At 48.4% G+C, this 27,706-nt stretch overlaps 2 protein-coding genes across 5 annotated transcripts in view; both read right to left on the bottom strand.

Moving 5' to 3' along the window:
- Positions 1 to 565: 565 nt before the first annotated feature.
- Positions 566 to 5,230, bottom strand: LOC118285434. Its single transcript, XM_047329398.1, has 5 exons — positions 3,345 to 5,230; positions 3,043 to 3,252; positions 2,153 to 2,550; positions 1,847 to 2,034; positions 566 to 1,710 (listed from the first exon to the last, which is right to left on the bottom strand). The coding sequence occupies exons 1-5, from the start codon at positions 5,137 to 5,139 to the stop codon at positions 1,245 to 1,247; spliced, it is 3,057 nt and encodes a 1,018-aa protein (XP_047185354.1). The 5' UTR covers positions 5,140 to 5,230; the 3' UTR covers positions 566 to 1,244.
- An 827-nt stretch (positions 5,231 to 6,057) lies between these two features.
- The window catches only part of shroom3 (shroom family member 3), a 34,903-nt gene continuing 13,254 nt past the window's right edge, over positions 6,058 to 27,706 (bottom strand). For 3 of the 4 annotated variants that reach the window (XM_035607218.2, XM_047329397.1, XM_047329394.1), the window contains 24 exons: positions 26,924 to 27,115; positions 21,463 to 21,588; positions 21,149 to 21,367; positions 20,733 to 21,058; positions 20,397 to 20,652; positions 20,240 to 20,295; positions 19,640 to 20,117; positions 19,143 to 19,439; positions 18,411 to 18,846; positions 18,113 to 18,246; positions 17,816 to 17,935; positions 16,919 to 17,385; positions 16,571 to 16,798; positions 16,261 to 16,468; positions 15,855 to 16,170; positions 13,806 to 13,882; positions 12,744 to 12,835; positions 11,874 to 12,663; positions 11,539 to 11,773; positions 11,035 to 11,180; positions 10,022 to 10,097; positions 9,512 to 9,677; positions 9,295 to 9,416; positions 6,058 to 8,787 (listed from right to left, as the gene is read on the bottom strand). In XM_035607218.2, the coding sequence (XP_035463111.2) occupies positions 8,398 to 8,787; positions 9,295 to 9,416; positions 9,512 to 9,677; positions 10,022 to 10,097; positions 11,035 to 11,180; positions 11,539 to 11,773; positions 11,874 to 12,663; positions 12,744 to 12,835; positions 13,806 to 13,882; positions 15,855 to 16,170; positions 16,261 to 16,468; positions 16,571 to 16,798; positions 16,919 to 17,385; positions 17,816 to 17,935; positions 18,113 to 18,246; positions 18,411 to 18,846; positions 19,143 to 19,439; positions 19,640 to 20,117; positions 20,240 to 20,295; positions 20,397 to 20,652; positions 20,733 to 21,058; positions 21,149 to 21,367; positions 21,463 to 21,588; positions 26,924 to 27,115 (5,953 nt within the window). In that variant the 3' untranslated portion in view covers positions 6,058 to 8,397. Of the gene's footprint in view, positions 8,788 to 9,294; positions 9,417 to 9,511; positions 9,678 to 10,021; positions 10,098 to 11,034; positions 11,181 to 11,538; positions 11,774 to 11,873; positions 12,664 to 12,743; positions 12,836 to 13,805; positions 13,883 to 15,854; positions 16,171 to 16,260; positions 16,469 to 16,570; positions 16,799 to 16,918; positions 17,386 to 17,815; positions 17,936 to 18,112; positions 18,247 to 18,410; positions 18,847 to 19,142; positions 19,440 to 19,639; positions 20,118 to 20,239; positions 20,296 to 20,396; positions 20,653 to 20,732; positions 21,059 to 21,148; positions 21,368 to 21,462; positions 21,589 to 23,116; positions 23,883 to 26,923; positions 27,116 to 27,706 lie in introns of those variants that run through there. The other variant, XM_047329396.1, reaches the window with a different exon arrangement.

The following is a 27,706-nucleotide window of genomic DNA, read 5'->3' as shown; positions in this document are numbered from 1 at the left end:
GTCACTGAGACACTGTGTGTGTTTGTGAATCCATACAGAGACGAGCCAGGACGCCGACGGTGGAATAGTGACGGTTCACTTCATGCATCTGAAGCAATAAAGGCCTTGAGCTCGATTTGACACGAGGTCTCTCTACAACAGGTTAGGAGACAATACGATTCTGTACAACTCTGGTGCGAATCACACGTTCTGCTCTACACGTAATTCGTGTACAGTCGACTCGATGCAACAGACCACTGAGCCGACGGGACGTGGCCCAAGGAAGAACGTTTTCAGCACAGGTCTCGACAAAGGCGCTTATCTAGGAATTTATTTTCACTATTTCACTGATTTCCAAGAGAATAATTTATCGCTCATGATGAAAAAAAATCAAGACATATTCAGGAGACTGGGATCTGAGTGTTTGTGATTTGGTGCAGCACAAGTCAGACTTGTGCAGATTAAAAATTGTTATAACAGAAACTATGAACACAACTACAAAAATAAAACATTGTAAGAAAACAAAATCACCCCTTCATTTATGACTCAGTGCAAACGAAAAGTAAAGTCTTTCAAAACAAGTGGCTGCTGCATAGTGACTTTATTTTAGTGTATTTAGGTGTTTGTGATATTTAGTCCACAACCTGCATATGTACATTTCTCTTCACGATTAGTTAATATTCACAGATATGGAATAAAACTGAGGAAGGAAGAAACTGGAAAAACCAGTGGCTGATTTGGAAACAACATCACCGAACATAGAATTTGTGCCCCAATAGTTGAACAATGTCTCTGCGTCAGAGTGAAACTGGAGCTTTATAAAGCGTCGACCTCGCGACAGAGACGCCAAGTGCTCACAAATCCCCTCCCGCTTCGCGCTGCGACTCGGATCCAGTGAATATCCAGTGACACTGAAAGCCAGTTTGGACTTTCCGGTTCTCTTCAGCATCAAGATGTTTTCCAGTTAATCTCTTCACGACGGCGAAATTCACTTTGGTCCCAAATATTGCAAACGTACTTGTAAACACTGATCTGACTGGGCGAAGTTGGAAGCGCAAGACTACACACAATTTTCAACCTGATACTTTATTTGATTCGTTAGCACAATTCCGTAATTAACCGTAACACTGGCTACACCTTTAGCCACATTTGTTAGTTTGGTCGTAGCTGCCATTATTTTGGACTTGGGCTACTGGACGTGTCAGTGTTAAGAATCAGAATGTGCTGTGGTTTCAGAAATCAAACCAAGTTTTTGGGGGTTTCTTTCAAAAGGAGATCTCAGGCTTATGTGCATGAAACCGACGCAGTGATTTGTGTTTGAGTAACGCGGCGATCGACGACGACCTCTTCACCCTGATGGTGCCCGCGACGGTCAGCGGCCTCTCCCCCGACGCAGCCGAGGAGAAGTGATGGCGGCGCCGCCGGCTGCGGTGCTGCTGCTGCTGCTGCTCCCAGTCGGCGTCGACCCTCCTACCTCCCTCGTCCCGTTCCAGGGCAGCTCGCGCCGGCGCTCCCAGCAGCTGGAAGACGTCCAGCGGCGCGGCGCAGCTCAGGTACTGCCAGGGCTTCTTTCCCGCCGTGTCTCTGAGCCGCACGTCCGCGTTGAACTTGTTGACCAGCAGCCGCATTATGTTCTTGTTGCCGTGGATGGCGGCGATGTGGAGGGGCGTGTGGCCGCACGTCGCCCTGGCGTTTATGTCGAACATCAGACCGGCCTTTTCAACGCCGTACCTGAAACCGCAGCCAGAGAGAGAAGATCAGTACCTTACACTATTCAAACAATTACTTTTTGGAATGAAACCAGCTTCAGAATCCTCCAGAAATCAGAAATCAGAATTATTCTGCGTAAACTTGTTTGCGGCGCTACCATAAGGTGTTGAGGACTCGGTGGTCGCCGTGTTTAGCGATCCAGTGCAGCACGGTGAAGCCGGAGATGAAGTCTCGCTTGTTGAGCAGGGACGGCTCCTCTCGGAACAGGGAGTAGATGTCGGGCCAGGCCCCCGCGGCCCCCTTCACCAGCCAGATGTGCTCGCTGGGCTCCAGAGGAACCAACGACTGGCGACAAGTCAAAATGTGGTATTAGTCTAACCAGTCGAATTACTACTGAAGAGGGAACAGTGGCTTTGAATGGGACATTTCTAAAGAAACAACCAATGCCGTTAATCTAACTCACCTGTCTACTGTGGCCTTCATGCTGAGCGGCGGAGGAGGCGGTGTCCAGGCTCCTCCTGTCTCCTTTCCGCTCCTCCCTCTCGACCAGGTCGGCGAGGCTTTGGCAGCGAGGCGGCGTGGAACAGGACGACAGAGAGGAGGTGGAAAGGTTGTAACTCAGGCTGAGAGAGGAGGAGATCAGGTTGAGGCGGTTCAGTCGGGCCGCCTCGCTTCCACCCCCGCCTCCCCCTCGCGCCTCCTCCTGGAGGATCTGGTCCAGGTCCGCCCCCAGGCTGCGGCACATCCGGCTCCTCGCCTGGATGCTGAGCCGCCTGGCCGCCGCCGGGCGCTGCTGGACCGGCGACGAGAAGCTGGAGCCCTCACTCGACTTGGCGTCCTCGTGGTTGTCGCACAGATCCCCTGTGCGGTGAAGTGAGAGGTTCAGTATGTTTTTTAACAAGCACATCATCTCAACGCGTCTCGGGGCGCCGTCATAAAACCTTCTAGGGATTCATGATGAATATCAGCAGACATTTGTCTTCACAGAACTTTGAGGCGTGTCACACAGACAGACACAAAGAAACAAACAAAGGGAAGTTCAAACCCTGAATACTTTCACTTCTACTACAGCAGCAGCATATTTTAATGTTCCAACAATTAAACTGCACCAGAGTTCTGACAACAATTATCCCACGATCTGTGGGAACATGTGACAGACGTGTTGCAACAGGTCGAAAATGACAGCACAAAAGTAATAGCAGAATCAAACAAATTCTACCTACCCGAGACTGCAGGTCCTCGGACGGGTATGGGAAGGCTTTCCCCAAAACCGCTTACTGCCCCTTAAACCATTTGTATTTATTTGCACTATAAATCCAAAATAAAAACGTCATACAAACTTTTGACTCTGACCTGTGGAGAGGTGCCACGGCAACACGCGGAGTTTAGAGTCCTGGTTGTCGCGGAGATGTTCCGTGGAGCGACGGGGCGTTGACGAATGAGCTATGAGATCGTGGTCGTCCACTTTGGTTTCACTGTCGCCGAGATGCGTCACAAACCCGAACTTGGTGCCTTGGGCCCGCTGGAGAACGTCCTCGATTCTAGCCGCACCCCCGGTCGCACCTGTTGACACAGAGACAACCCACCCGGTTTTATACTAATCCCAAAAAAGGTTAAAGAGCCGTCTACTTGTTATGGACACAATGCCGCTGTACCTGCTGGGGCCCGTAGATCCTCGTAGCTGCCGTACCACCCCGATCCTCTGGAGGAGCCAGACGGAGGACAGTCACTGCTGGAGAAGCCAGCGTCAGAGGAGGGCGAGAAGACGCTGCTGGGGCTCGAGGACAGCCGCGCCCCTTGGTCTTGATGAGGCCTGGCTTCCAGCTGAACGCCTGAGGCCTGCGGGTACCGGCGGTCCTGCTGGATACCGCGTTGAGGCGAAGCTTCTTGAGGCCGGTCCGGAGACGGCGTGGAGCGCCCCGCCTCCAACGGCCGGCTGTGTCTGGTGGACGTCGACTCTTCAGATACGTATGCTTGCTCCAGGCCTGTGCCCGCCCTCTGACGGACGGGCACAGGCCTGGTTCCCCCTTCCACATCCTGGATGTAAATCTTCGGGAGATTCCTTTCCGGGGAAGAAGTTGGCGAGGAAGAGGAGACGACAGAGCGAGGAGCTTGTGACTCTATGATGCAAGGCGAGGAGGCGGAGAGGACCATCCCCGCGCCTTGTAGAGGAGCCATGAGGGGCCACACTCCCCCTGCTGAACCTCGCCTCATTGTGACCTCCTCCACCTTCTCCTCTTCTTCCTCATCATCATCATCCTGAGAAACAGCAGATTTGTAGCTCTTCCTGTTTCTGAGTAGGCGTGGAGTGACCCCAGAACGAGGACTGATGGTTTGTAGAGGAAGGCCTCCTTCGGGCTGCAGAAAGGTCTCCTTGGCCCAGAGGGTTTGAGCGACCGCCTCCTGCCGGATGGTTTCTCCATAATGTCTGACTGCAGGTATGGTTTCAGAATGAGGGCTGACGGTGTGAAGAGGTGGCCCTTGATGAAGGCCACCCTCAGGCTGCAGAAGGGTCTCCTTGGCCCAGAGGGTTTGAGCGACCGCCTCCTGCCGGATGGTTTCTCCATGATGTCTGACTGCAGGTATGGTTTCAGAATGAGGGCTGACGGTGTGAAGAGGTGGCCCTTGATGAAGGCCACCCTCAGGCTGCAGAAGGGTCTCCTTGGCCCAGAGGGTTTGAGCGACCGCCTCCTGTCGGATGGTTTCTCCATGAGGTCTGATTGGCGGTAAGATTTCAGAACGAGGAACGACGTTTGGAAGAGGGACCGCCGCCTGCTGGATGGTTTCTCCATGATGTCTGACTACAGGTGTGATTCCAGGGGATGGACCAAACAGCAGCCTCTGCTGAGGCACCTTGGTGGTCTCTTGGTGTCGGACAGGAGGCTCAGACGGACCATTGAGGGTCTTCAGGTTCTCAGAGATCTGAGCTGCTGCAGGTCTACCTGAGAGTTCAGGTGTGGTGTTTACCTGCTGCTGCTGTTGTTGTTGTTGTTGTTTCCTCTTCAGGTTAAAATTGGTCTCGATGTTGTTGTTGTTGTTGAAAACGATTCCAGCTGCAGGTAAGATCGTTTTGTTGACGGTGTCTCCCGCCGGGGCGGATGTCGGCGGTGCCTTCAGCCCGGGCTTCTCTGCACTCACCGCGGCCGCGCTCAGGTTGCTGCTCCCCGGCGGGGGCTCGGTGCTCCTCGTCCGGGGGGCCCCACTTCCTGCACCTTCGCCCGGGACGTGTCCCTTGAACTTCCTCCGGAGGGTGACGTAAGAGACGCCGCCCTCCTGTCGCACCGTCGCCACGGAGTTGACGAACCGCTTGAAGAGCTCCCGGTTCCGCTCGCGGTCCGCGTGGTTCCGGATGAAGTCGGCGAAGTGCAGCAGCAGCTCGGAGTTCTTCGCCGAGCCGCCGCTGCTCTGGAGGAAGTGCAGCACCGCGTCCTGGGTGAAGTCTGTGGCCATCGCGCCGCTGGCTGCGCTCCGTCTGCGGAGGATTCAAAGGTCGGACAGTTCGCTCCGTCACACAGGGACGAGGCTCCGCCCACCGCAGGTATTTAACCCCAACCTCACCTGCTGCATTCCTGCAGGTGACCCGGATGTTGACACTCATTTACATTCAATAAGAAAATGAATTCAGATTCATAACAGCAACTCATGTTCATAAGCCTGAAAATTAAAACTTGACATTCTGAGTTGAATTGACTTCAAATTAACAATTTACACAATTATAGTTAACAAATAAATATTTGTAGATATTAAACCACATCATGTTTTACAGTTTGTGGGTTAAAGGCCAAAATATATGGAAGCAAATCTGTGTCACTAGATTTGAAATTTGAAATTTAAAATTTGAATTGAATTTCTACCACTGGATTTTTCAGCACTAAAATTATGTATCTGAATTCTTTTTAGCCTCTGGATTCAACGCTTAAAATTTTCAAAACATGCATACATTTTTTTTCACTTATTAAAAAAATATGCGAAAAATAAAAGTGAAACATATGAAGAAAATGTCACATGTATCTGAATATTTTTTTGCATCTGAATACACAAATTCACAAACATTCACAAATTCACAAAAATTCTAGTTTTAAAATTAATATCGTATAAATTCCGCGTTGCTCAAATTCGATTCGGCCTAAATTCCAATCCACAAAATTTGGTGTCAGAAAATTCCGATGCAAAATCCAGGATAAACAATCAATTCTGTGTGAACACGAACCGACATCCAATCACGTTAGGCTCCGATGGTCATGTGACGATGTTTGACATCACAGGCGTTCGGTCACTGTGGAAAAAGTTGGAATGAAAATCACAGATTCAGACTTTCAGGATCAGAACTAATAAAGGAAACGTTATTAAAACACAATGAGCTGGAAGCATTTTACAAAATACATTTATTTTCCAAAAAACAAACAAACCAGGAGCAGTTTTCCATTCGCCCGTCTTTCGAAAAGCAAACTTTGAATTTCATTCAACGATAAAAACCAAGAAACGTCTGAGAAACTCAGAGTTGAGCCGCTGAAAAAAAAACAAACCAACAAAGAAACGATCGACAGTAAAAACATTGTTCAGTGACGAGGCAGAAGGCAGATCGTGTGCTGTAATGTTCAGAGAATATTTTTAAAATGTGCTCCTTCATCATCACACAATAAATATCGACCGTGTGACACAGATTCTCTTGAGGCCATTTGGAAAAAATAAACCTGATGTTTCATCGTTGGTCCACAGGAGGGAGAAGGAAACTGAGGAAACAACGGCGATCGATCGAGTGACGGTGAAACATGACGGGAAAATTAAAGAGAAGAAAGAAAAAATGACGAGAAATATTTCATGAATGTGATTCAACAGAGAAAAGACAGCGGAGCAACATTCATTTTTTACATTTATTACTATTTGAATATTTTTTACTGTTCATGATTGTTGAATGTCGCTTTTTTTTTTTTTTTACTTTTCATATTTATTTTTCGCCTTTTCTGACTTTTGTGATTTACGGTATGAATAAATACTTCATGGTTGTGCCAATAAAATTAAATTAAAAAAAAATTATTAGTGTTTTCACGATCGCAGACAAAAATATTAACCCTAATTCCAGCAATTAATAATCCACGGGGACACTTCTTTTAAAGTCGCACATCATCTCATCACGGGCTGATGATGTCATGGTGATGTCATCAGGGTTATCTCGGATAAAAAAAACAGTACGACAAAGCCTGTGAATTTGAAATATGTGGTTGATAATAATGTGTGAGTTATACTTCAAAAATAACAAAAATCTGCAGCATCTGTTTCTTTCCGGCCCCTGACGTCACAGAGAAGTGCATCTTTAAAAAAAAAGTGTTGTCGCGTTTCAAACGCCACGTTACGCTGACGGAATTAAAACCTTCAGATTAATGAAGAATCATTCAAGTTACGTTAGTGTTTGTAATGAGTCTGTTGAATTTTGATCAATGAAGTGATCAACAGTCGTTTCATTGATTGATTCTTTGTTTCGTTATCTACGGATTCAAATACTCGACGTTTTCAAATTCAGAGATTGATCCTCATCCTCTGTTTCATGATGATTTCATCATAAATTAAATATATTTACTTTTGGTCATTTTGAAGGTGATCGTAACAACAGGGACAGAAAATAACTTCTGTCAGTTTTTTGGACCAAACTAAGCTTCAAATCTGAAATTGAGGAATTATGAAATTTAACTTTTCAGTGGACGTTGAAAAGTTTGATCGCAGGAAACTTTTGAAGCGGAGAAACTCTCAAGGATCAGTGTCGTCAAACTGTTAAAAGTGCTACGAGCTGCGGACACGCAGGCGGGAAGTGTTGAAGTGAGCAGAACAGTTTTTGTCGGAACAGTTTCGCCTTCGACTTCTGTGCAAACACGGTTCTTTGTTCCTCTTTTAAATTTTGGCGTTTTCACTTGTATTGGTGAGTTGACCAGCTGATGGTGATCGAGACGACGTCGCTTTGAGTCTCCAGAAGGAAGAAGAGTCGCTGGAGCAACGTGGGAATGTTTGAGGTTCCCTGAAAGCACCGTCAGGACACGTTCAGTGCGACTGGGACTTTTCAACAAACAGTTTTCCATGAAACTTGGTGGAAGGACGGGTCCAGATGGAACCCAGATCATGTCGGTGCGAATCCGGACAAAGGGGCGGATCCAGGAAGTTTTGAAATAACTTTTTTGCATCATTGTGAGGAATATTTCATAAATGTGGATGAAAAAAATCAGGCACATTTATTATGGCTCAATTGAATTTGAGTGTTGAGTCTTTACGCTCGACTTCCTCCGCACTTGTTTCTGACTGATCAGGCGAAAGGATCTGAAGTCACGTCTGCAGCTGTAGAATCTGAAAACACATCAAGTGTCACGATGACATCACGTCTGGAACTCTCTCGGGATGTTGCGACTCGAAAACTCCTTAAAAAAGATGAAAAATCACCTCTCAGAGAAACATTGACAGCAGTTAGTTAGTTTGAGTCGACGTGTGACACGAGTAGATTAACAATGAGGCACATTAAAGTTTCTTCTTCTTCTTCTTCATGAATCCTGCATAGTAGTTTCAGTGTGAACAGTCTGGTCCAGACTCCTCCTCCTCCTCCTCCTCCTCCAGTTCAGAGCTTCACTCGAGCTCAGAGTTTGTTTTAGGGAGCAAATCGTCTCTTCGTCACTTCCCGTCCGTCCTTCACTGCCACCTGCAGCAGTGGCGTCGTCGGCCGTGACATCACAGTGACGTCACGGTGGTGGACCTGACCGAGAGGGCGGCGCCCGGGATCGCCGACTGCGGAAGCAGAGGCGGAAATGAGCAGGGCAGTGAGAAGGGCGAGGCCCTCGACCAGCCGCGAGCCTCCGCCAGCTCGGCCGGCAGGCTCTCGAGCAGCCGGGCCAGCTGCTCCTCCGCCTGCCGCTCCAGGTCGTCAAGGTGCCGGCGGCGGATCAGCAGCGACGGTTTGGTGCTGACGAAGCGCCGGTAGTCCAGCAGCTGCGCCTCCGTGAGGTGGCCGCCGGACAGGATGGCGCCGACCACCCGCTGCCGCCGGTCCAGGTTCTCCTTCAGCTCCCAGGCGTCTTCGGTCTGACGCAGGAGCAGCAAGCGTTTGCGATGGAGGGATTCCTGAGGAGGAGGCGGAGACAACAACAACGTTCATAAACTCCTTTATTACTAATATTGATAATCTGCTCATGTCAACATCAACGAGGATTTGTCTCTTTGAAAATGTTGATGGACGGCAAATCACTTTTCTCCTCAAAAGTTTATTAGAAACTCATTTACTGAAAATCTGGGAAATTAAAAAATGGAAAACACAAATGAAATATTACTTAAAGGACAATGTCGATATCTTTTTAATAAAAAACTGTCCATCTAAAAAGGGTGTTTTATTAGATCATAAGCTTCATGGTTTAAAGGTTTATGAATTATATATAATAATAATAATACTCTATTCTTACTAAGTGGTTTGTGGCGTGATCATCAGATTGAGTCTGTTAAAGTTGATGATTGATCGCCAACACAGATAAAAGTCTCGGCAACTTTTCACTAAACAAATGAGATTGAAACTGAGATGATATCAGTTCTGAGCCGGCAGATAAACACACAGGTGAACGTGGTTTCCTGTCTCACCCTCTCCTCCTCCCCCGCCCCGTCCCCCTGCCCCTCCCTCTCCAGAGCGAGCAGCGAGCGTTCGATCCTCGACAGGCGGCTGCACAGCGACAGCAGCAGGTTGACGATTCTCTCCAGGTCTCCTGCGAACACACAACCAGCGCGTCACGTCTCAACACTGAGGCATCATGGGAGATGTAGCGATATGGACAGGAAACCTCATCGTCTGATTCTGTACCAATGAACACGTTGTACTTGTCCCGCTCGTTGGCCTTCAGATGTTCCTGCACCAGAGCGTCGACGCCCGCCCCCAGCGCCTGGTGGCGCCGCTGCTCCTCGCTCAGCGCCTCCTTCTCCCGCCGCAGAGCCTCCACGCTGCTCCGCAGCGCCTCGCACAGCTCCACCTGGTGGACGGGAGGGGAAACTGTGAATCTGGGATGTTCCAATATATATATACACATCAGCAATACAAAAGAAACGGGAGGAGAACATGGAAGGGCGGCGGCGGAGTTCTTGTGCAGAAAATTGGGCCATTTTCCGGAGATCAACCAACAGGAACATTTCCGGAACGTTCTGTGGCGTCGTGTTGAGCATCGGGAGGCAGGACACCACGATAATTCTCACTTTTTTTTTTTGTTCCTCAGTCTCTGGACTGGTCTTGTTGAGGTTTTGTGGCAATAAGGAAATGTCTTTTAAAAACCTCATATTTATAATGAGTGAAGAGTTCAATAGGAAATCTCTTTTCTACCTTTCTGGTGTTGAGGTCTTTCTCCTCCTCGTCCACACTGGTCTCTGGAGCAGAACTGTGGATTCCATCTTGGATCCTGGGAAGAGAACAAAACTTTTGTTAAACCATTTTAAACACAGACTAATGAGGACGACAGGACCAGGACGACACTGGTCTGATGTTGTACCCACTCTGGCCACAAGGTGTCAGTGTAGTTCAACTGTTCATACAGTAGGAAGCCGCCTGTCTTTCTTTTTTTTTTAAATAACCGAGGGTCCAAATAAAACAAGACAAGTCATGAACATCCGTCCAGTGTGGAAAGAAGGAAGGACAATGTTAAAGATTCATGTTTGTTCTTTGAGCCAAGCCTCATTTTTTCCGCTGAGTCGTACATGTTGAACCGTTGATCAGGTTCGTCTGGTCCATCCTGTCCGGACTGATAATACCAAAAACGTTTCTCCTCGTAGCCTGGTTCCAGACCAGAGAACCAGCAGCACCAACAAGACACAACCAGATGTACATTCAGGAATCAACGAGTAAATATGTTTTAAATTCATTTCTCGAAACATAAACACAAGAAAACGTTTGTTCCATCTTCAGAACTTTGGAGAAAAACTATGAAAAACGAGTTTGTAGCAGCAGCAGTTTCACAATCGTCAAAGTGACACAGTCCTTGGCTTCAACATTGATGACAGAAAAAAGAAAAAATCTCTTTAAATCATCAGAGCATGATGATTGTTTGATGATTGATTATGTTTGTCTTCTTTCCTGAGGAAACATTCCTTCCCCGAACACGACGTCCACCGACAAACACATTATTCACATGATGTCGCCGCTGACTTAAAGGTTTGTTACGTTTCTTCTCTGTGTCCGTAGACAAGAGACGGACGACGACGTCAGACGACACGAGACGAAGGACAAGTGTTGGTTTACAGGAAATCCAATAAAAATGCAGCAGTTTTGGTCCTGTGGTGACATTAATACAGTCAATATTAAATGGTATTTCAACAGAAAACACACGTTATCAGAATTACCTGTCCTCCAACTGGCTACTGCTCCGGCGCTGCCATTGGGATTTATCAATTATTCTGCCGTTTGGAAAGATCTCCTTCATAAGGTCAACGGTGGATTTAGCTCCCCACGTGTCCAGGAGGGGCGCCAGAGAGCTGTCCTGCAACACCTGGACACAATGACAGAGGAAGAATCAAAAAATACATCCAACAACAAGGGAAGTGTCAGAACAGAAACGGAACGAGGTACGAAGACAAAGGGTAAAGTCCAAACTAAATTGACAAAGGTAGAGTCAGAACTTGGTACGAAGACAAAGGTAGAGTCAGAACTTGGTACGAAGACAAAGGTAGAGTCAGAACTTGGTACGAAGACAAAGGTAGAGTCAGAACTTGGTACGAAGACAAAGGTAGAGTCAGAACTTGGTACGAAGACAAAGGTAGAGTCAGAACTATGTGTGGACCATGTAGAGTTGGACCAAGGCACAGCAACATTTATCCAAGGTAAGTGCTGACAGTCTGGGTACCCACCAGCTGGCGGGACAGAACCTCCACTAGCTGCTCCTCTTGTGTCTTTTCCCTCTTGGGCAGGGGCTGGTACTCCAGGCCGAGACTGTCCTCGGTCGTGATGTGCATGTTGACGGAGGTGATGGTCGAGAGCACAGGTGGAGGTAGGGCAGAGGGGGAAGACGGGGACAGTGGAGGGGAGGGAAGGGAGGACCTTCTGGTGGGAATGCTGGAGTTGATTAAGGATTCTGAACTGGGACTGAAGACAGGAAATGGAACAGAGAAAAAAGGAGAAGGAGAGCGAGTCAGTTGAAGAATCAAATGATGATGATACGATTTAAATTCAGGTTTAAACGAACCTCTCCACTGACTGGTGTCCAGCTTCTTGCTCCCACTCAATGGGAGGAGGAGGAGGAGGGAAGTCGTCCACGATGCTTGTTTCTCTGATTGGTAGAGAAGGTGACAGAGGGGCAGGGTTCTGGAGGAAGACCTCGTCAAAGTCGTCCTGCGATCGGCCCGTGGAGGCATCTAACGGTTGCTGCAAGTCAGTGGAGCTGAGGAGCCTGGACTCCGAGATCCGCAGCGAGGACAGGTGGCGGAAGGACGGATAGGAGGACGGGGAGGGAGACGACCCGGTGTTCCCGCTGTCCTCGCTGTTTGGTGGGATTGCGAGCTGGGAATGAGACAGTGGTGGTGGCAGCAACACTGGTGAAACACGTTTGGTGTTTTCTGAAGCGTGGCCTCCTCTCGTCTCCAGACTGTGGGCTCGGCCTCTGTACTCGTCCTTCTCAGTGTCCTCCAATCTGCAGCCGTCACTCAAACTGCGCCTCGTCTGTCTGTCTGTCACCAGGATTTCGTCAAGCCAAGCTCCCTTCGCACCATCGCCATCGCCCGTGCTGGTTTGCCGGACGCCCGGGAAGGTGATGGCATCCAGGTTGGCCTGAGGGCTCAGCCTCTCGCTAGGTTGCCACTCGGTGCCACCTCCTCCGTCCTGAGACCCAGGAGGGGAGAAGGGGCAGGGCAGGCCGACGGAGGCCGCCAAGCTTGAGGTGCTGAGGACCCGTTGGCGCTCGCCGTTCCTCTGTCGCTCCCTACGAGTGACGGGCGTGTAGGAGGAGGAGGAGGAGGAGGAGGAGGGGGAGCCGGGGTCTAGGATCAGAACACAAAAGTGCGACAATGAGTCTACAAGGCCTTAAGTCTGATACTAGTCTTTGAAAAATCTTAGTGACCTTGAGATGGTCCTGCAGGCGGGATGGTGTTCACACCGTTGTGGGGCGTTTGAGGACAGACGAGGCCCCCGGATTCATGGACGTCTGCAACTCTAAAGAATTAAAAGTTGGAAAGAGACAGAAATATGGACTCACACTTGCCGGATACAGTTTTCTTAAGACCATGGGATTTTGAAAAACCTGACGACCTTTTCTCTAGTGCCACCTAGAGGGCAAACATTTCGGCTCCACCAAACGGGACGTGGATTTTTCACGTGACTTACATACAAAGTCAACGGGTTAAGAAACAGAGAGTCCTCTGTTAGATTTGTGATTCGAATGTCGGCTCTCATGAGCTGAACTTTTAAAATGTCGTGAGATCAGTGATTTATTCATGTTCCTGGTTATATTCGGGCACCAGGCATCGACCTCTGACCTCCACATTTTTTTGAGTCTGGAGATAATGAATCCCAGTGGACGGGAGAGTTGGTATTTACTTTATTTTTCTGTCTCTGCTTCCTTGAATTCTTCAGTTTCTCCTTCCATTAAAACTCCTCCTCCTCCTCCTCACTCCCTTCTTTCCTTCCCTCTATCCCAAACCCCTCCACTTCTTTGTTTCCTTTCCTCCCTTCCCCCCTCTCTTTCCATCACTTCTCACCTCTCAAACTGCCAGCTCTCCTCCTCTTTCTTCTCCTTCCTTCATTCCGAGCATTACTCCCTCGTTACTCCCTCCCTCCTTCTCTCCAGGAGGGAGAGGGAGTTAATAAAGAAACAAGATTCATCCATCATCCCTTGTTCGTTTCCTTCTCCTCTCCTTTCACCTCACCCCTGCCTCCTTCCCTCTTTCCTCTTCTACCTCTCCTTCTATTTTCTTTCTTTTTCCTCAGTTTTTTTTCTCCAATTCCAGCATCCCCCCCTCTTATTTCCCTGTTCATCCTATTTTCACTTCATTCCTTCCTTGTTCCCTGCGAGGTAACAGCATCAGCTGTGCGGTCACATGATCACATGGTCAGAGTGGAGGGGGGGGGGGGGGGGGGGGGTGGGGGGGGGGGGGGGGGGGGGGGGGTGGGGGGGGGTGTGTACCTGTCCGCAGGAGGAGCGAAGCGTTCAGGTTCAGACATGAACCCACCGAACATCCTGACATCAGCCGCTGGGACGTCCTGAAACACACACACACACATACAATTTGTAAATTTGCCACTTATAGAGTCATATTGTTTTCATATTTCAAAATCATTTCTAACTTCCTGACTTTTATTTAGGGATCACAAAACTTTTAACTTTGAAATTTGCTTCTTTTTTTTTTAATAGCTTCTTTTTTTGTTGTTGTTGTTGATTAAAGGAGTTCACAACTATTTGACTATGTGTTTAGTTCCTGATCTAAATTAAAATAAAGTGTTCCCATAACAATGTATATTTATTACCATTCTTTTATTATTATTCATGTTTTCTTATCATTATCTTATTGTAACACATTTCTTCTCCATGTATCTGTTACAGAGTTGTTGTTTTTTAAATTGTTATTCGGAGATCAAGAGCCTGAAAGTACTTTTTAGATGTTGGGACGTATTCTCGTAAATTAACGTTTTCTGAATCTAGCGTCCTGCAGTCGTCTTCATCTGAAAAGGAACTTTCTTTGGGATTTTTTAAATATACAGAGAAATTGAATTACCTGTTATCATTAAACACAGTGTCTCTGTTTCTGTTTCTCTAACCCACTTAAGAGAAAAGAGAATCCAGACAGTGGCTTCGTCAGCGATCACACGTCTGACCACAGACCTTATCAGCACGAGGCTCAGAGCTTCACACGGCAACACTCGCTCTGACTACACCCACTGTTACATCCGTCATGCGGATGTAACAGTCTGTGTTACAGGCTGTATGAGAGGACATTGAGCAGCAGACTCACACAGCAGCTGCCTTGAAAAAAACAAACTGGAAATTAGTTTTTTTAAATCCCCCAAAAAGTAAATTTTTGCTATAATTTTAGATTTTTTTATTTATGTATTTATTTCATGTATTCATTATTTTATTACATTTTTTGTTTTTACTCCCGTGTATTTCAATTATTTATTCTTCGTTAATTTTATTCCTTTATATATATATATGTATATATATGTATATATATATATATATAAAGAAATGTGACTGCCTCATATATATATAAATAATTGTTTTTGTATTATTATTTAATTTTTTTCTCCCAAACGGAAAATGTTGTATATATACTGTATATATATATATGAGTGCTGAATTATGTACACCAACTGTGATTCCGATAAAATGTACAAAAAAAATGGTTTCATAGATACAAAGAGCAAAAATACTAGTAAAATCCATAATGCACATATTTTTTCCCACCAGCCTGCAGTGAGTCTATTGTTGGACGTAGAAGGACACCGAGTCCGTTGGTCCGTCTGAACTCTAATGATGTTTACGTGACACTGGCTGCTCGGATCACGGACGGAGATAAGAACAAAAAAATTCCTCCTTTACCGCATTCCTTTACGAAGTTCTGTAGGAGTGTGTATGTCGTACGTTCTGTGTATACGTGTGTTATCTTTGCCATCGTCCACATCGGACAGCGCCGCCCAGCCACTGGCTCCGGCTCTCTGGCACCGCACAGGACTCTGAGGATTCGGGGGAATTTCCTGTGCGACTCTATAAACGGTCAAATGTCCCTTAAATGTCGCCAAATAAACGGTGATGCCACAAGGATCACGACTCCGTGTTTAACATTCCTTGGAAAGTGGTTGATATACTAGAGTGTGTCCTTTTGATATTTTATCTCTGTGCAGACGTCATGATTTATCTTTTTTTCTTGACTTGGTTCAATAGGTAGAAAAGACAGTTTGAATAAACATTAAATATATTTGTTGTTGTTTTTTCCAATTGGCAGCTGAGACATAGATCATGATCGATTGGAAATTTATGAAATCACGGACGGCCAAAGTTGAAATATTGCAAACGTGTGTACATAAAGTCTGATTGTGTTTCCTCAAATACCTTTGGAATAATTTCAAACTGAAATTGATGTAACTTCATGACTAAGTGATTGATGAATATGGAAACCATGTGTACACGTTCCTACAAACTAACACAATGAAACGCGAGACATCGTGGGAGCGTTACCTGGTTGACCGTCTCCACGGTCGAGGAGGAGCGGGAGCGGGAGTGTTGCGGAGTCGGTCGTCTCTGCTCGGATCGCTCTAGGAGATCCTCGGCGGACGCCGACTTCCCGGAGCTCCGATTCGACCCGGCCCTCTGCAGAGCCCCGTTGAGCTGCCTGGACAGTCCCAGGCTGAGTTGAGGCTCTTCGGCCTGCCGCCGGTGGCCCGGGGTCCCTGGGTCTCTGCCCACAGACTGACTCCGTCTGCCCACGCATGCGTCAGGGGCGAGATCCTGGAGGATCTTGGTCTGGGGCTCAGGAGGGGAGTCAGGAGGAGCACTGGGAAGGGAAACCAGGATATTTAGGTTTGGATCAAAGAGGTGGAGGAAGCGACTGACATCCTGCCTCACCATGAGTCGGGCTGGTTACCTGTGCGGTGGGAGCGCTGGAGGCCTTGGAGACGTCACCCTGCCCGGGTAGAAGAGGTTGGACTGGTGGTTACGCAGGTCTATTACAGGGGGAAGGGTGGAGCAGGGACGCCTCTCTCCAGAAAGGCTTCGCTCCGGGACGGAGTCCTGGAGGGAGAGCAAGCTGGAGGCGGAGGAGAGGCTGAAGGTTTCTGAGAAACTGCAGGAGACTGGAGAGAAAAAAGGGAAAGAATGATTGTACCCATTTCTCTCTTTCGGTCTTTCACTTAATTATTGGCGATATCTATCATCTATCCATGTATCAAACCCACCCGTATGGTTGCCCTCAGCATGTACATTAGCACTGCGAGGCCTCGGTCCACTCCTCTGTTCTCCTCCCCCATCCCTCCTCACGCCTCTCTTCCTCTCTATGTACTCGGCGAGAGCGTCGTGCTGAAGCTGCCGCAGGTCGGGCCTTGCCGCCGCGTTCTGAGGAGACCCGCCCCCGCCGTGACTCGCTGCACGTTCAAACATCTTCCGGCGGTCAGCCACGCTGGTTTCTGACGGACAGGGAGAGATCAGCGTCGTAGCCCACGATTAGCAAACAGACCTTAGCGATCACAACAACAAGCATATGCATTTTATGAAAACTCTGCTTTTAATTGTGTTTTCCTATTTACCTCCTCCGCGCCTGAAGAGGGCGACAGTCTCAGTATCCAAAACCCCAACCTCGTTCATGTTCTCCGGCTCCGAGTAAGAGCGCTTCTTCTGGTCTGCCAACAGACGCTTGCGACCACAGATGCGTAACAGAGCGGGAGGTCCGACTGGCGGGACGTTGGGAAGAGCCGGGGGGCTCGCTCCACGAATCTCCGGGCTGACCACGTGCCGCTCCTTCGGGGTGTGCGGGGAAGTGACCAGCGGCGGAGGAGGTGGCGACTGCGGCGCGATGATGATGCCCTGTGGCTTGGGCATGGTTTTCGGGCCTTTTTTCTCCAGGGAGTGGTACTTGGCAGGAACGGGTGGAGGCTGATGGCTGCTGGAGGAGGACACGGGTGGAGGGCTGCTTGAGGTGCTGAGGTCTCTCCGTCGGAAGGAGGTGGACCGCAGGACCTTAGACATGACATCTTTCAAAGAGTCTCTGTAAGATCTGATTGGAGACAAGTTTCCAATGTCAGAATGGTTCAGAGAGACTCAAGAGTGAATATAACCGTTAAAATCTGAGCTATTGAAGTACAATGACCTAGTGAAGACTCTGATCTAGGGAAGGAATTGGATTTGTTGGAGGGCTATGGCCTTTCAGGGAACTATGACCTGCTGAAGGACTCTAGCGAAGGACTCGTTCGAAGACTGGGACCTGTTGTAAGGCTGTCCTGCTGAAGGACTCTGACCTATGGAAAGACTGAACTGCTGAACATCTCTGATCGAGGGAAGACCTTGGACTTGTTGGAAGACTCTGACATGTTGAAGGAACTATGACCTGTCAGAGAACTATGACCTGTCAGAGAACTTTGAACTGCTGAAGGACTCAGAAGGACTTGGACTTGCTGGAGGACTCTAAACCAGTAAAGGATTCTGACCTGTTGGTGCTCAGCGCCTCCTGGATGTCCTGTCTCCGGGGGAGGTGTCCCTCACTGGATTCGTCCAGCTGGAAGCTACTTCGACTCCTCTGGAGGGCTGAACTGGGATCTGCCTGTGTCCTGAACACCACACAGAAATGTGACTGCCTCTTATTAGGTTCAATCCATTGAATATGACTGCATATTACAAAAGCCAAATGTGGCTATAGCCTGGAATTGTGACGAATACAGTTAATATAGCAAAGACATTTTGTGATTATTTAAATCTGATGCAGTGTTAAATTGCTGCCCTTCTACCTGTATCTCATGTGGTCGCTGCTACTTCCTCTGTAACTTAGAGTTCTGTGGGCTTTGGTCCCGTCGGTGCTTCTCTCCAGCATGTTCCTCAGGTCATCTGCTCCACAGGGGGCGCTGCCGCCTTTCTCCGTTGCCTGAATCAATACCGGAATACAAAAAAAAACAGTGAAGCAGTGTCACCTCCAACAAGATGGTACGTTTTGGATGAAGTCAATCCTGGTTGGTAAATCAAGAATATAAACTTTTTGTATCTTTTAAATCATCCAAAAAAATTGCGAGCACAATTTGTAAGATTTACCCGTAGATGGCTGACTTTGTTGTGTGCATTGCTTGTGCTGTGGCTACGCTGCTTTCCGGCACGTTCCCGGCGCTCAAAGCGACTGACTTTCTCCAGGACAGAGAGGCTACGGACAGGCCCCCCATGGCCGCCCTCGTCAAAGCTGTTGTCGCCATGGCTACCGGGGAACACGACACCGTCAGAGCTGGTGCCTCGCTGGACCTCGGCGAGGGCGATCTCCAGCCGGGTCAGCGGGTGTTCTCTGTCTCTGTCCAGCTCTCTGTGGTCCCAGTGCAAAGCAGCCGAGTCACTGTGGTGACGGGGAGAGGTGTGGGAGGCAGAGGTGGGTGGAGCCTGAGGCTGAAGGTGAACAGGTGAGTGGGTCGGTGGCACCTGTCCCTGTGCAGGCATGGACAACACCACGGCGTCAGGATGGACGCTGGTCTGCTCCACTGATCTGAAGGGAGGGAAGTAGAAGTCAAGAAGTAAGAGGCATGAACACCATGACCGTATGGCGAAGAACACCTACAACGCCGCAAAGGTCTTTACAGGCTCACACCAGCCCAAGCTCATGAATAAGAGACGATGATAAGAACAGAAAAAGCTTCTTCCGTCACTTATTTTTCGTAGTAGGCAGTGATTCGACAGATGGGCCCCTTGTAAACCTACTGAGTGGGCCACAATTAACCTTTAGCAGACACCTTCATGGAATCACACTTGGTTGAGAGAAACTTTTTCATGGAGCCTACATACCTGCTGCGGTCTCCCCTGGACTGGACATGCGTGTAGGGGTCCCTCCCCTCGTGTGAGGATGGGGGCCTGGATCCAGGTGTCGACTGGATGTGGGGAATAACGAAACCGGGGTTCTGTTCTTGGAACACTTGACTGTGGGGTCCCTGGCCTTTCTGAGTGTAGGACCCGTGGAAGCCCTGGCTGTGAGGGTCCTGATGGTTTTGGGGCCTCTGGGCCCCTGTCTGACCCTCTGCTCGCCCACCAGCTGTTGTCAGTGGGGGTTTGTACAGTTCATGGGTCGACTCTTCTTGCTGAGACCTGATAAAAAAGTAAAAGACTGAGTTGAGCATTAGGGGCAAATATCAACCACTTTTGAACCTGATGGCCAGCCAACATACAGACGGGCACAGGTTTGGTAAATTGGTGACTCTAAATTGCCAAGCGGCGAGAATATGAGCAAGACTGGTTGGTTGTCTCTGGACATAAACAGTCAACCTATAAAATAAATATGTCATCACCTGTCTGCCTCGTGTGCGTGAGTCCTGAGCTGTGCAGAGGCAGGTGGTGAATACGAGGAGTGCAGGTACGGTGAAGAAGAAGAAGAAATGTTATTTTGGTGTCCGTTTTCTGTAGCCGACATCTTTCCGTCCTTTGGCCGCTCTGTCACTCCTTCATCCCTGATTCCCTGCAGCGCCAGGCGCTGCTGCCGGCTGCTCTCCTTGGCGAGGGCGGGGTAGACCGACGAGGAGCCCGGCACAATGTTGGAGGTGGGCATCTGTGCGTAGTGGGGCTCAGGCTGGGGGACGGGGTACATAACCGTGGGCAGAATGAGCCTGCCGGACTGGGGGTTGGGGCCCGCAGATCCAGAGGATGATTCAGGAGGCGATGGCGGCTGGGAGAAACCTCCGCCCTGCCGAGGCTTTGTGGTGGGGCTGCTCTCCGGACTCTTCTCTATCACCGTGTGGAGCTGACCCTCTGTGCCGTACGAGCCTTTAGCTGGAACCACAGTAGCGATATTTGTAGTAATGCAAAGGATTAATGCTTGTACGACCTGTCCACTATCTAAAGAGTAGCTTTAAAAAAACAAAAAAAACAATGGAGATAGAATTAAAGTTTACCTGAACCTGAGGCCACCGGGCCACTGGAGTGATGCCAGGAACCTTTCTGCAGAGACCTGAGTAGAGTACAATACATTCATACAATATTTGAAATGTACTTCTTCATAACTGTACATAGCTCTTTTGAAATACATGTTACCATAATACTACTTCATACCGTAGTGAACGGGCATGCTCCAGACTGGACCAGGAGTTTGGTCTCTCGTGGTTCCTGATGGCCGCGTAGCTGTCGCTGCGCCGCGGTGGAGCTGGCGCCCCCTTCAGGCTCTCGTAAGAGCTGCCGCCGGCCGCCGGGCCCCATATAGGTCCCACGCTGTGTCTGTTAGACGCCGGCGCGCCACCGCTGCTGCTGCCGCTACTGCTGCTGCTGCCGCTGCTGCTGCCACCACGGTAACAGACCCCGACCAGTGAACCTGGAACAGCACAAAGAGAACTAGTGACATCACCACTTCACGATTACACTCAAAAGAAAAAGACACTCCTGAGAGTTTACCTTGCAGATCCCGGCTCAGGCCCGGCCGCGGCCCTCCCCCGCCTCTGGAATCGCAGTTGCGTAGCAACGCAGCAGAGGTGGAACTCAGCTCGTGCTCCTGAGATTGCCCCTGCTGGTCGTCGTAAACTGTCCGGATGTAGTGAATGTCGGCATGCTGCATCTCGGCACTTCCCCCTCCTCTCTGAGGGACGGTCTCTAGCGAATAGGAGCGCTCAGGGCTGAAGGAGGGGGTGGAGGCGAGGTACTCCGGGATACTGGAACTGGTGGAAAAGGAGGAATAGGCCGAATCCCGTTTGCTGTGGAGGTGGTCAATGCTGTTGGATGACCTGAAACACGACAACAGATTTAATTACATTCTGCTCAACCACAAACTTCCAGTCGGTATCTGCCTGAGGCGAGTTTCGTTTTGCATGAACCTGGCAGAGGACAGCTGGTGGCAGGACGAGTAGGCAGGGTGGGGTCCACCGTGGGCGTGGTGGCCGAGTGCGTGGTGGTGCTGAGCTCCGGAGTGACGATGGGAGGACTGGGGAGGGTCCAGGCTCTCCATGCTGCCCCTAGAGCTGTACTGGTCCGGACTCTTCCTCAGGTAGCTGCTGCCAGAGTCAAAGCCACCGGACAGGTTGGTGGTCGACGCACTGAGACAGAGAGAGACAAAATGTTAACAAAGAGGCTCATAGGAGCTCAAGTGACTTATGTATATTCATAACCAGAGCTGCATCTGGGCGCGGACCTGGTGTGATAGCTGTGGTGCCAGGCGCTGCTCATCGCGTCCATCGCGTCCTGGTCCGGCAGCCGCTGACTTTCCCCGAGCTTCGTCGAGTGCCACGAGTGAGGACGGGACGCCGACTCACTGCGCCTGTTGGGTTACGACACAAAGAGAGAATGAGTGGGTGTGATCAAAAACGACTCGACAACTCTTAGACGAGTGGAGAACAGTCAGACATCTTGTCAAGTCTTAGATATATATATCACTTTTAGCTTGAAAAAATAAGGTTTCAGAACAAAAGGTAATTTTGTCTAAAAAGTAATGGTGTTAAAACAAAATTGTTGTTTTTGCAAATTGAATGATTTAGTGTGTTAATCAGCATTCCGTCATGAGAATATTCTAAGTTCCTTAGGACCAAAACATCTGCCAAATTAAAGTCATTAAATCAAATGATTTTGGCCATCAATTGCTGTAGGTATCATATCACAGGCTCCAAATGACGACATTGGAGCAAAGGGCTGTTTGTTAGTTATTTTGGCGTCGTCCATCTTTCTTACAATCACTGATCGTCATGATCAATTCACACCTTTTGATCACACACACAAACACACACACACACAAACACACTCTTAGGGTAATATGTTAAGGGTTTTAGGCACTAAAAGTAAAGTGAGGACATTTAAACAATGCCATGATTGTTTTTAATCAAAGTGCAGTGAACAGGGGGAAAAAAACTGAGTCTAATCAATACTTTCCTTTCAAACAGCAGAACAAACAACAAGTGTCTCCGTTCTCAGAGATAATCTCGATGACATCACCATCGTTATTCTCTGAACGCGTTATCTAACCAGTTTGATGAAAACAAAGACGCCGACCAGCGCGGCGGTTCCAACAATCTCTCCTCTTCCTCGTCACATTTCCACATGTTCTCGCGCTCCGTGCTTATCCCGGCAGATAAACAGGAAGACGATTTTTATCTGAGTAAGTGTGGAGACCGCAGGATTCTGGGTAATGACAGGACGTGCCTGGAACACCTCAACACGTTATCAGCGCCGTTACGCTGATGATCAGCCTCTTCCAAATCCCCGTCTGACGGAAACCTGGTCCGGAGAAGTCTTGTGAACGTCCTCTTGCGTTGGTTTGGTCCCATCGTTCACACACTTCCCTCTCAAAGCCACAACAAGCACGTACGATTCACAAAGTCTGCGTGAGAGTCACAACTTCGCAGAAGTTTTATTCCAGTCGCCGCGGTAAATTTCAGGGTCGCAGAGGTCGTGCATGAGTCACCGAGGTCACACGCACGAACCACCATGAGCATTTCGAAAGACACAAAGGTCGAATCTGAGTCACACAATCTCATGTCCAAGTCAAAAAATGTCACGAATTCAGAAATTCTACATTTTACCAATTGAGTTTGAAGTTGAAGAAAACACAAATCTTCCCCGGCACAAATATAGAGGTTGTGTAAATCAACACTTCTCTGTTCAACGGTTGAGACTCTCTACTCCGACAATCCTTATCACGTTCAGTCGAAGAATTTCAAATGGGTTTTTTTTGCTAAGAAGAAATATTTAAACTTGGATGTTGGGAAACAACCGAACTCCTTCGATCACTTTAACTCTGCTTCCTCGACCTGAACCAAACCTCGTCAGTGAAACCACGTGACCTGTTTTTTTACCTGGCGGTGAACCTGAGGACCTTGGAGATGAGCCCCGTCGCCAGGCCGTTGACGCTGGCCTCCGACGGCGTCCGGCACAGCGCGCCGTCCGACCGGCCCAGCTCGGCTTTCTTCTGCTTCTTGCGGAGCTTCCTGCGGTAGAACACCTCCAGCAGCTCCATGGTTTATCAATCGAGGTATCGTATCGTTTCCGCTCTCCTGCTCTTCTGTGCTCAGCTTTTCTAACTCTTCTCTTAGAAAATGCGAGAAGGTTCCATTTCCAGTTGCTCTTGAATTTGAATTGGTTTGTTGTTTCTACTGAACTCTAGTCAACAGGCGTTCCTTCCAAAACTGCTCGTCTTACTACGATATGCTTCACCTCATTCTGCAGAACTTCACTTCACCCCTGAGACTCTCAGACAGATTCTGCAGCAGAGTTTTTACCCTGAGAACTTCCCCTTTCCTCCACAGCAAAACCAAAAGAAATGAACTTCCTCTGCCTCAATCAAAAGGAGTCTCCGACGCTGCGTCACCAACGGCTCTGTTCCTGTAGGTCTCTTCCTTCATCTACTCCTCTTTTCCATCAGAAACCAATCAAACGAGTCGCCTCTCCTGATGCCGTCGTCTCCACCCCCCTTCTCTCTTTTACTCCACTTCCAGTTTGTGGCCGGCACGTCGGACTGAGTCGCTCCTCGTTGGCCGCCGGCCCCGAGCTCGTTAAGCAAATCAAGCAATTATGTGTCATTAGGTCGTCGCCGTACGATTAAAAGCGTGTGCAGTAAACATCGTCGTCGTCCCGGCTCGGCCTGGACGCCGAGCGTCTGCGGAGAGAGGGAGAGAGAGAGAGAGAGGGCAGGAATGAGCAGAAAGAAAGGGAGGGAGGATGGAGAGAGATAAGGGTTGTTAGAGGAGATGCCTCTGAGGAATGAAGGAACTAAAAAGACTGATAGAGAAGATGGTAGGAAAGAGAGGAAACGAGTGAGAGAGATAAAGAAAAGAGGCAGAAAGATGAGAGCGACGGAAACGCCACGGGTTTTTCTCTCCTTCCTTTTCCCCGGAGTCGTGAGAACGAAATAAAGTCGTGGACGAGTCGGGGAGGGGGTGAGAGGTGACGGAGGAGAAGAAGAAGCAATAACGAGTGCAAAGGTGGAGGAGGAGGAAGATGAAGGGAGCAGGAGGAGGAGGAGGAAGATGAAGGGAGGAGGAGGAGGAGGAGGAAGAGGAAGGGAGGAGGAGGAGGAAGAGGAAGAGGGGAGGACAGTTACACAGAGAGGGAGACTGTTGTTGTTGTGGATTATTGAGCTCATTCCAGCAGAAATGGATTTGGAAGCCGTGGGGAGGAAGACGACGTCTCATGATGCAGCATGTGGCTGCACAGGGAACAATGAACTCCCTATTAGTGACTCAGATTATCACCGTCAGACAGACTGAAGTCCAAACTCACGACGAGAAGAGGAAGTTCTGATCGGACCTTTACAAACTATTTTACTAAATACATAACGACGTGTCATCGGACCGAGTGGAAACCCGGCGTGACGTCAGCGTCACGTTTGGAATCCCAGTGGTCGCCATCGTGGTTCTTTTTTTTTATACCAGAAGTGACCATAGTGGGAGGAGCAGGGGGTGTGGCCTGACTGAGGACACCGCTCGTCCCCACTCACCTGTGACCTGCACCCATTGGACGGTACAAGCTGTCAATCACACCTCCTGTAAACTGTGATGCAAATAGGAAAAGTGACCTTTTAGGAATTCCTCCGGGAAAACTATGAGTAGCAGGTGGATTTAGGCTATAGCCATAATAATAAAAATAAGTTTTCAATTTTTAAACATATCAATAATAATCTCTTTCCACACTAATGCACTTAAAAGAAATCCATAATTGACTGACAAGTCTGTTAACACACATAGACTAACGCTGTGTGTGTGTGTGTGTGTGTGTGTGTGTGTGTGTGTGTGTGTGTGTGTGTGTGTGTGTGTTTTGGGCAGTCATGTGATGATGTCGTTTTAGAAAAATGTGGTGATTCAAAGAGGACAGAAGAGGAAAGGATAAAAGGAAAGGTAGGTTGTGAGGAGAGGAGAAAGAGGAGAACAGGAAAATAAAGGGGAAGAAAAGAAGGAATGAGGAGTCGGAGAAAGGAAGTCTGTCTGTCCTCTGCAGTTTAACACCCAGCCTCATGGGACACACAAGTGCCCCCCCGGTATCTGATAACCACCCACAGCCACAGGGGATTGTGGGAGAATGGAGTCATTTTGCTTGTTTATCTGACTCCACGGGAACGACAGCAGGGGACGTTACAGTTCTCCTTCACTTTGCTGAGAACAAACTTTAAACCAACAGGAAGAAGAAGCGGTGACTGTTGGCCCGCCCTTTCACAATAAAAGCACCGTTTATATCCTGAAGGAAGAAGTTTCTGTTTGTTTTTCTACACGTTTTGGAGCAAAGTGTGGCTCTGATGCTGTCACTACGACGACGACGACGACAGGACACGAGAAAAACCAACAAGGCTCAAGTCTGCAGACACACTAGCACCCTCCAGAGGCTGTGATGGTCATTACACACACACACACACACATGCGTTTCTACAGCTATCCTTGTAAGGACATTGCACTGATTTTCATAACCCAACCTGTGTCACTCCACCATGATAATAAAGAAGTATCAAAAACGCGCACGCACGCACGCACGCACGCACGCACACACGCACACACGCACACACACACACACACACACACTCTCTGTGTATAAACTCAGTCTGTACAGACAAACAGTCTATAAATACTGACTGTGCCACAGCTACAGTTTCATCCTAATATGGAGGTCAGGCTCCTGCAAGTGTAAGTGTGTGTGTGTGTGTGTGTGTGTGTGTGTGTGTGTGTGTGTGTGTGTGTGTGTGTGCGTGTGCGTTACACAAATACATAATATGTGATTCACACAGTTTGTCATAACACAATCCTGCCGTGGACTGATGTAATTTTAGCCCGAGACGGGACGTGTTGACTTATTAATCGAAGCCACAATGTTCCCACCATCGAAATATTCCAAATCTGATTCTAGATCTTAAAAATTCTAAATATTAGAAAAACAAGTTCTCCAAGTCGATCAAGCAGTTAATCCACATCAGCGTCGACATCATCAACAACAACGGAACATGAAGGAGGACGTGTTGTATTGAATCATATTTAATATGTTCTCATTCATAAATGTGGCACGATGCCCCAATGTCATAATTTTGCTGCAGTAATAGAAAAAAATCACAAAAGAAAAAGAAAAAAAACTAAAACTGGTTACCACGGCAACCGGGGCTGACCCTGTGTTTACACCTTTCAGTTTTCCTGTTGATGTGAGACTGACCACAGACACTGTAATAAATCTCCTGATGACCCCAACACACACACACACACACACACACACACACACACACACACACACACACACACACACACACACACACACACACACACACACACACACACACACACACACACACACACAGGAAGTGCAGACAGGACAGGACGTGCTCACACACCAGATGACCCCTCCTCTCAACAGGCAGCGGTAAACCTGCTGTCACCGGGTTTGACATCACTTCCTGTTTCATCCCGCAGCGCGTGCGACCAACGGGAAAACGGGAAGCGACCGTTATCGTACATCGGACAGGAAGTCCCCGGCCAGCGACACGTGAACCCCCCGTCTCTCAGCTCTCGCTCGCCATCTCGTGTGCAAACCATCGAGTCGAAAAACTCTTTTTTTATTTTGATAGACGTTATGACGTAGTAAACTGCTGTTCAAGGGGGGAGGGGCTTAGTGACCAGTCTCAGCTCTGCTACCTGTTCTTGATGCGTAGTTGGACGCCTCCTGCTGAACATGGTCGGCCGTGGTGAGACGACGACGCTGCTGTTCGTAGTTGTTGTTGTTGTTGTTGTTGAGGTGATGGAGGAGACAGAAGAGGAGGAGGAGGAGGAGCAGAGAGCGAGGGAGGTGAAGCACCAGACTCTCTGACAAATCCTGGATCGAACTCCCTGAGGAGAGAAAAAAGGACAATGTCATTGTCCTGTCAATGTCCCGATTAACACGAGTCTGATAAACAGGGAGAATTGTTTCCACATATAAATTATATCCATTCTCTCACAGAAAGTCAGTATTTAAATGAGTCTTAGACAATGTTCCCAGATATAATTTTTTTTATGAAATGGGTCACAGAGACTTTTAATGTCAGAATTTTTCAGAAGTTTCTTCTCAAGAAAATATTGCTGTCGTTGTCCGATAACAACGTCCTCAGTGTTTGATTGAAATGTTTCCTCTCTCCGCCCGACAGACACATTTAAAGCTACAATCCTTTTAAACCTGGAGATGAATAAAGACAAGAATACACAACTTACAAACACAGACACACACACACACACACACACACACACACACACACACACACACACACACACAGAAACACACCCTGACTTATATTATTAACTGAGGACATTCCACTGCTGCGTATTCAGAGAAGACTGCAGCCGACATCTAAACACACACACACACACACACACACACACACACACACACACACAGGTGTGCACAGATAAATAAAGGCCCATTAGTGTGGTGAAACCTGTCGA

The sequence above is a fragment of the Scophthalmus maximus genome, chromosome 20 (assembly GCF_022379125.1).
Source record: "Scophthalmus maximus strain ysfricsl-2021 chromosome 20, ASM2237912v1, whole genome shotgun sequence".
NCBI lineage: Eukaryota > Metazoa > Chordata > Actinopteri > Pleuronectiformes > Scophthalmidae > Scophthalmus > Scophthalmus maximus.
Note: the sequence above shows the minus strand (reverse complement) of the source record. Positions and strands in the feature narration are given on the sequence as shown.

Excerpts from the sequence above, each read along its gene's own strand:
- LOC118285434 (XM_047329398.1), bottom strand. The coding sequence starts at position 5,139 with ATGGCCACAGACTTCACCCAGGACGCGGTGCTGCACTTCCTCCAGAGC. Across the intron at positions 3,253-3,344 it reads GGATCTACGGGCCCCAGCAG|GTGCGACCGGGGGTGCGGCT; the intron begins GTACAGCGGCAT and ends CTGTGTCAACAG. Across the intron at positions 1,711-1,846 it reads CGAGTCCTCAACACCTTATG|GTACGGCGTTGAAAAGGCCG; the intron begins GTAGCGCCGCAA and ends CTGCGGTTTCAG.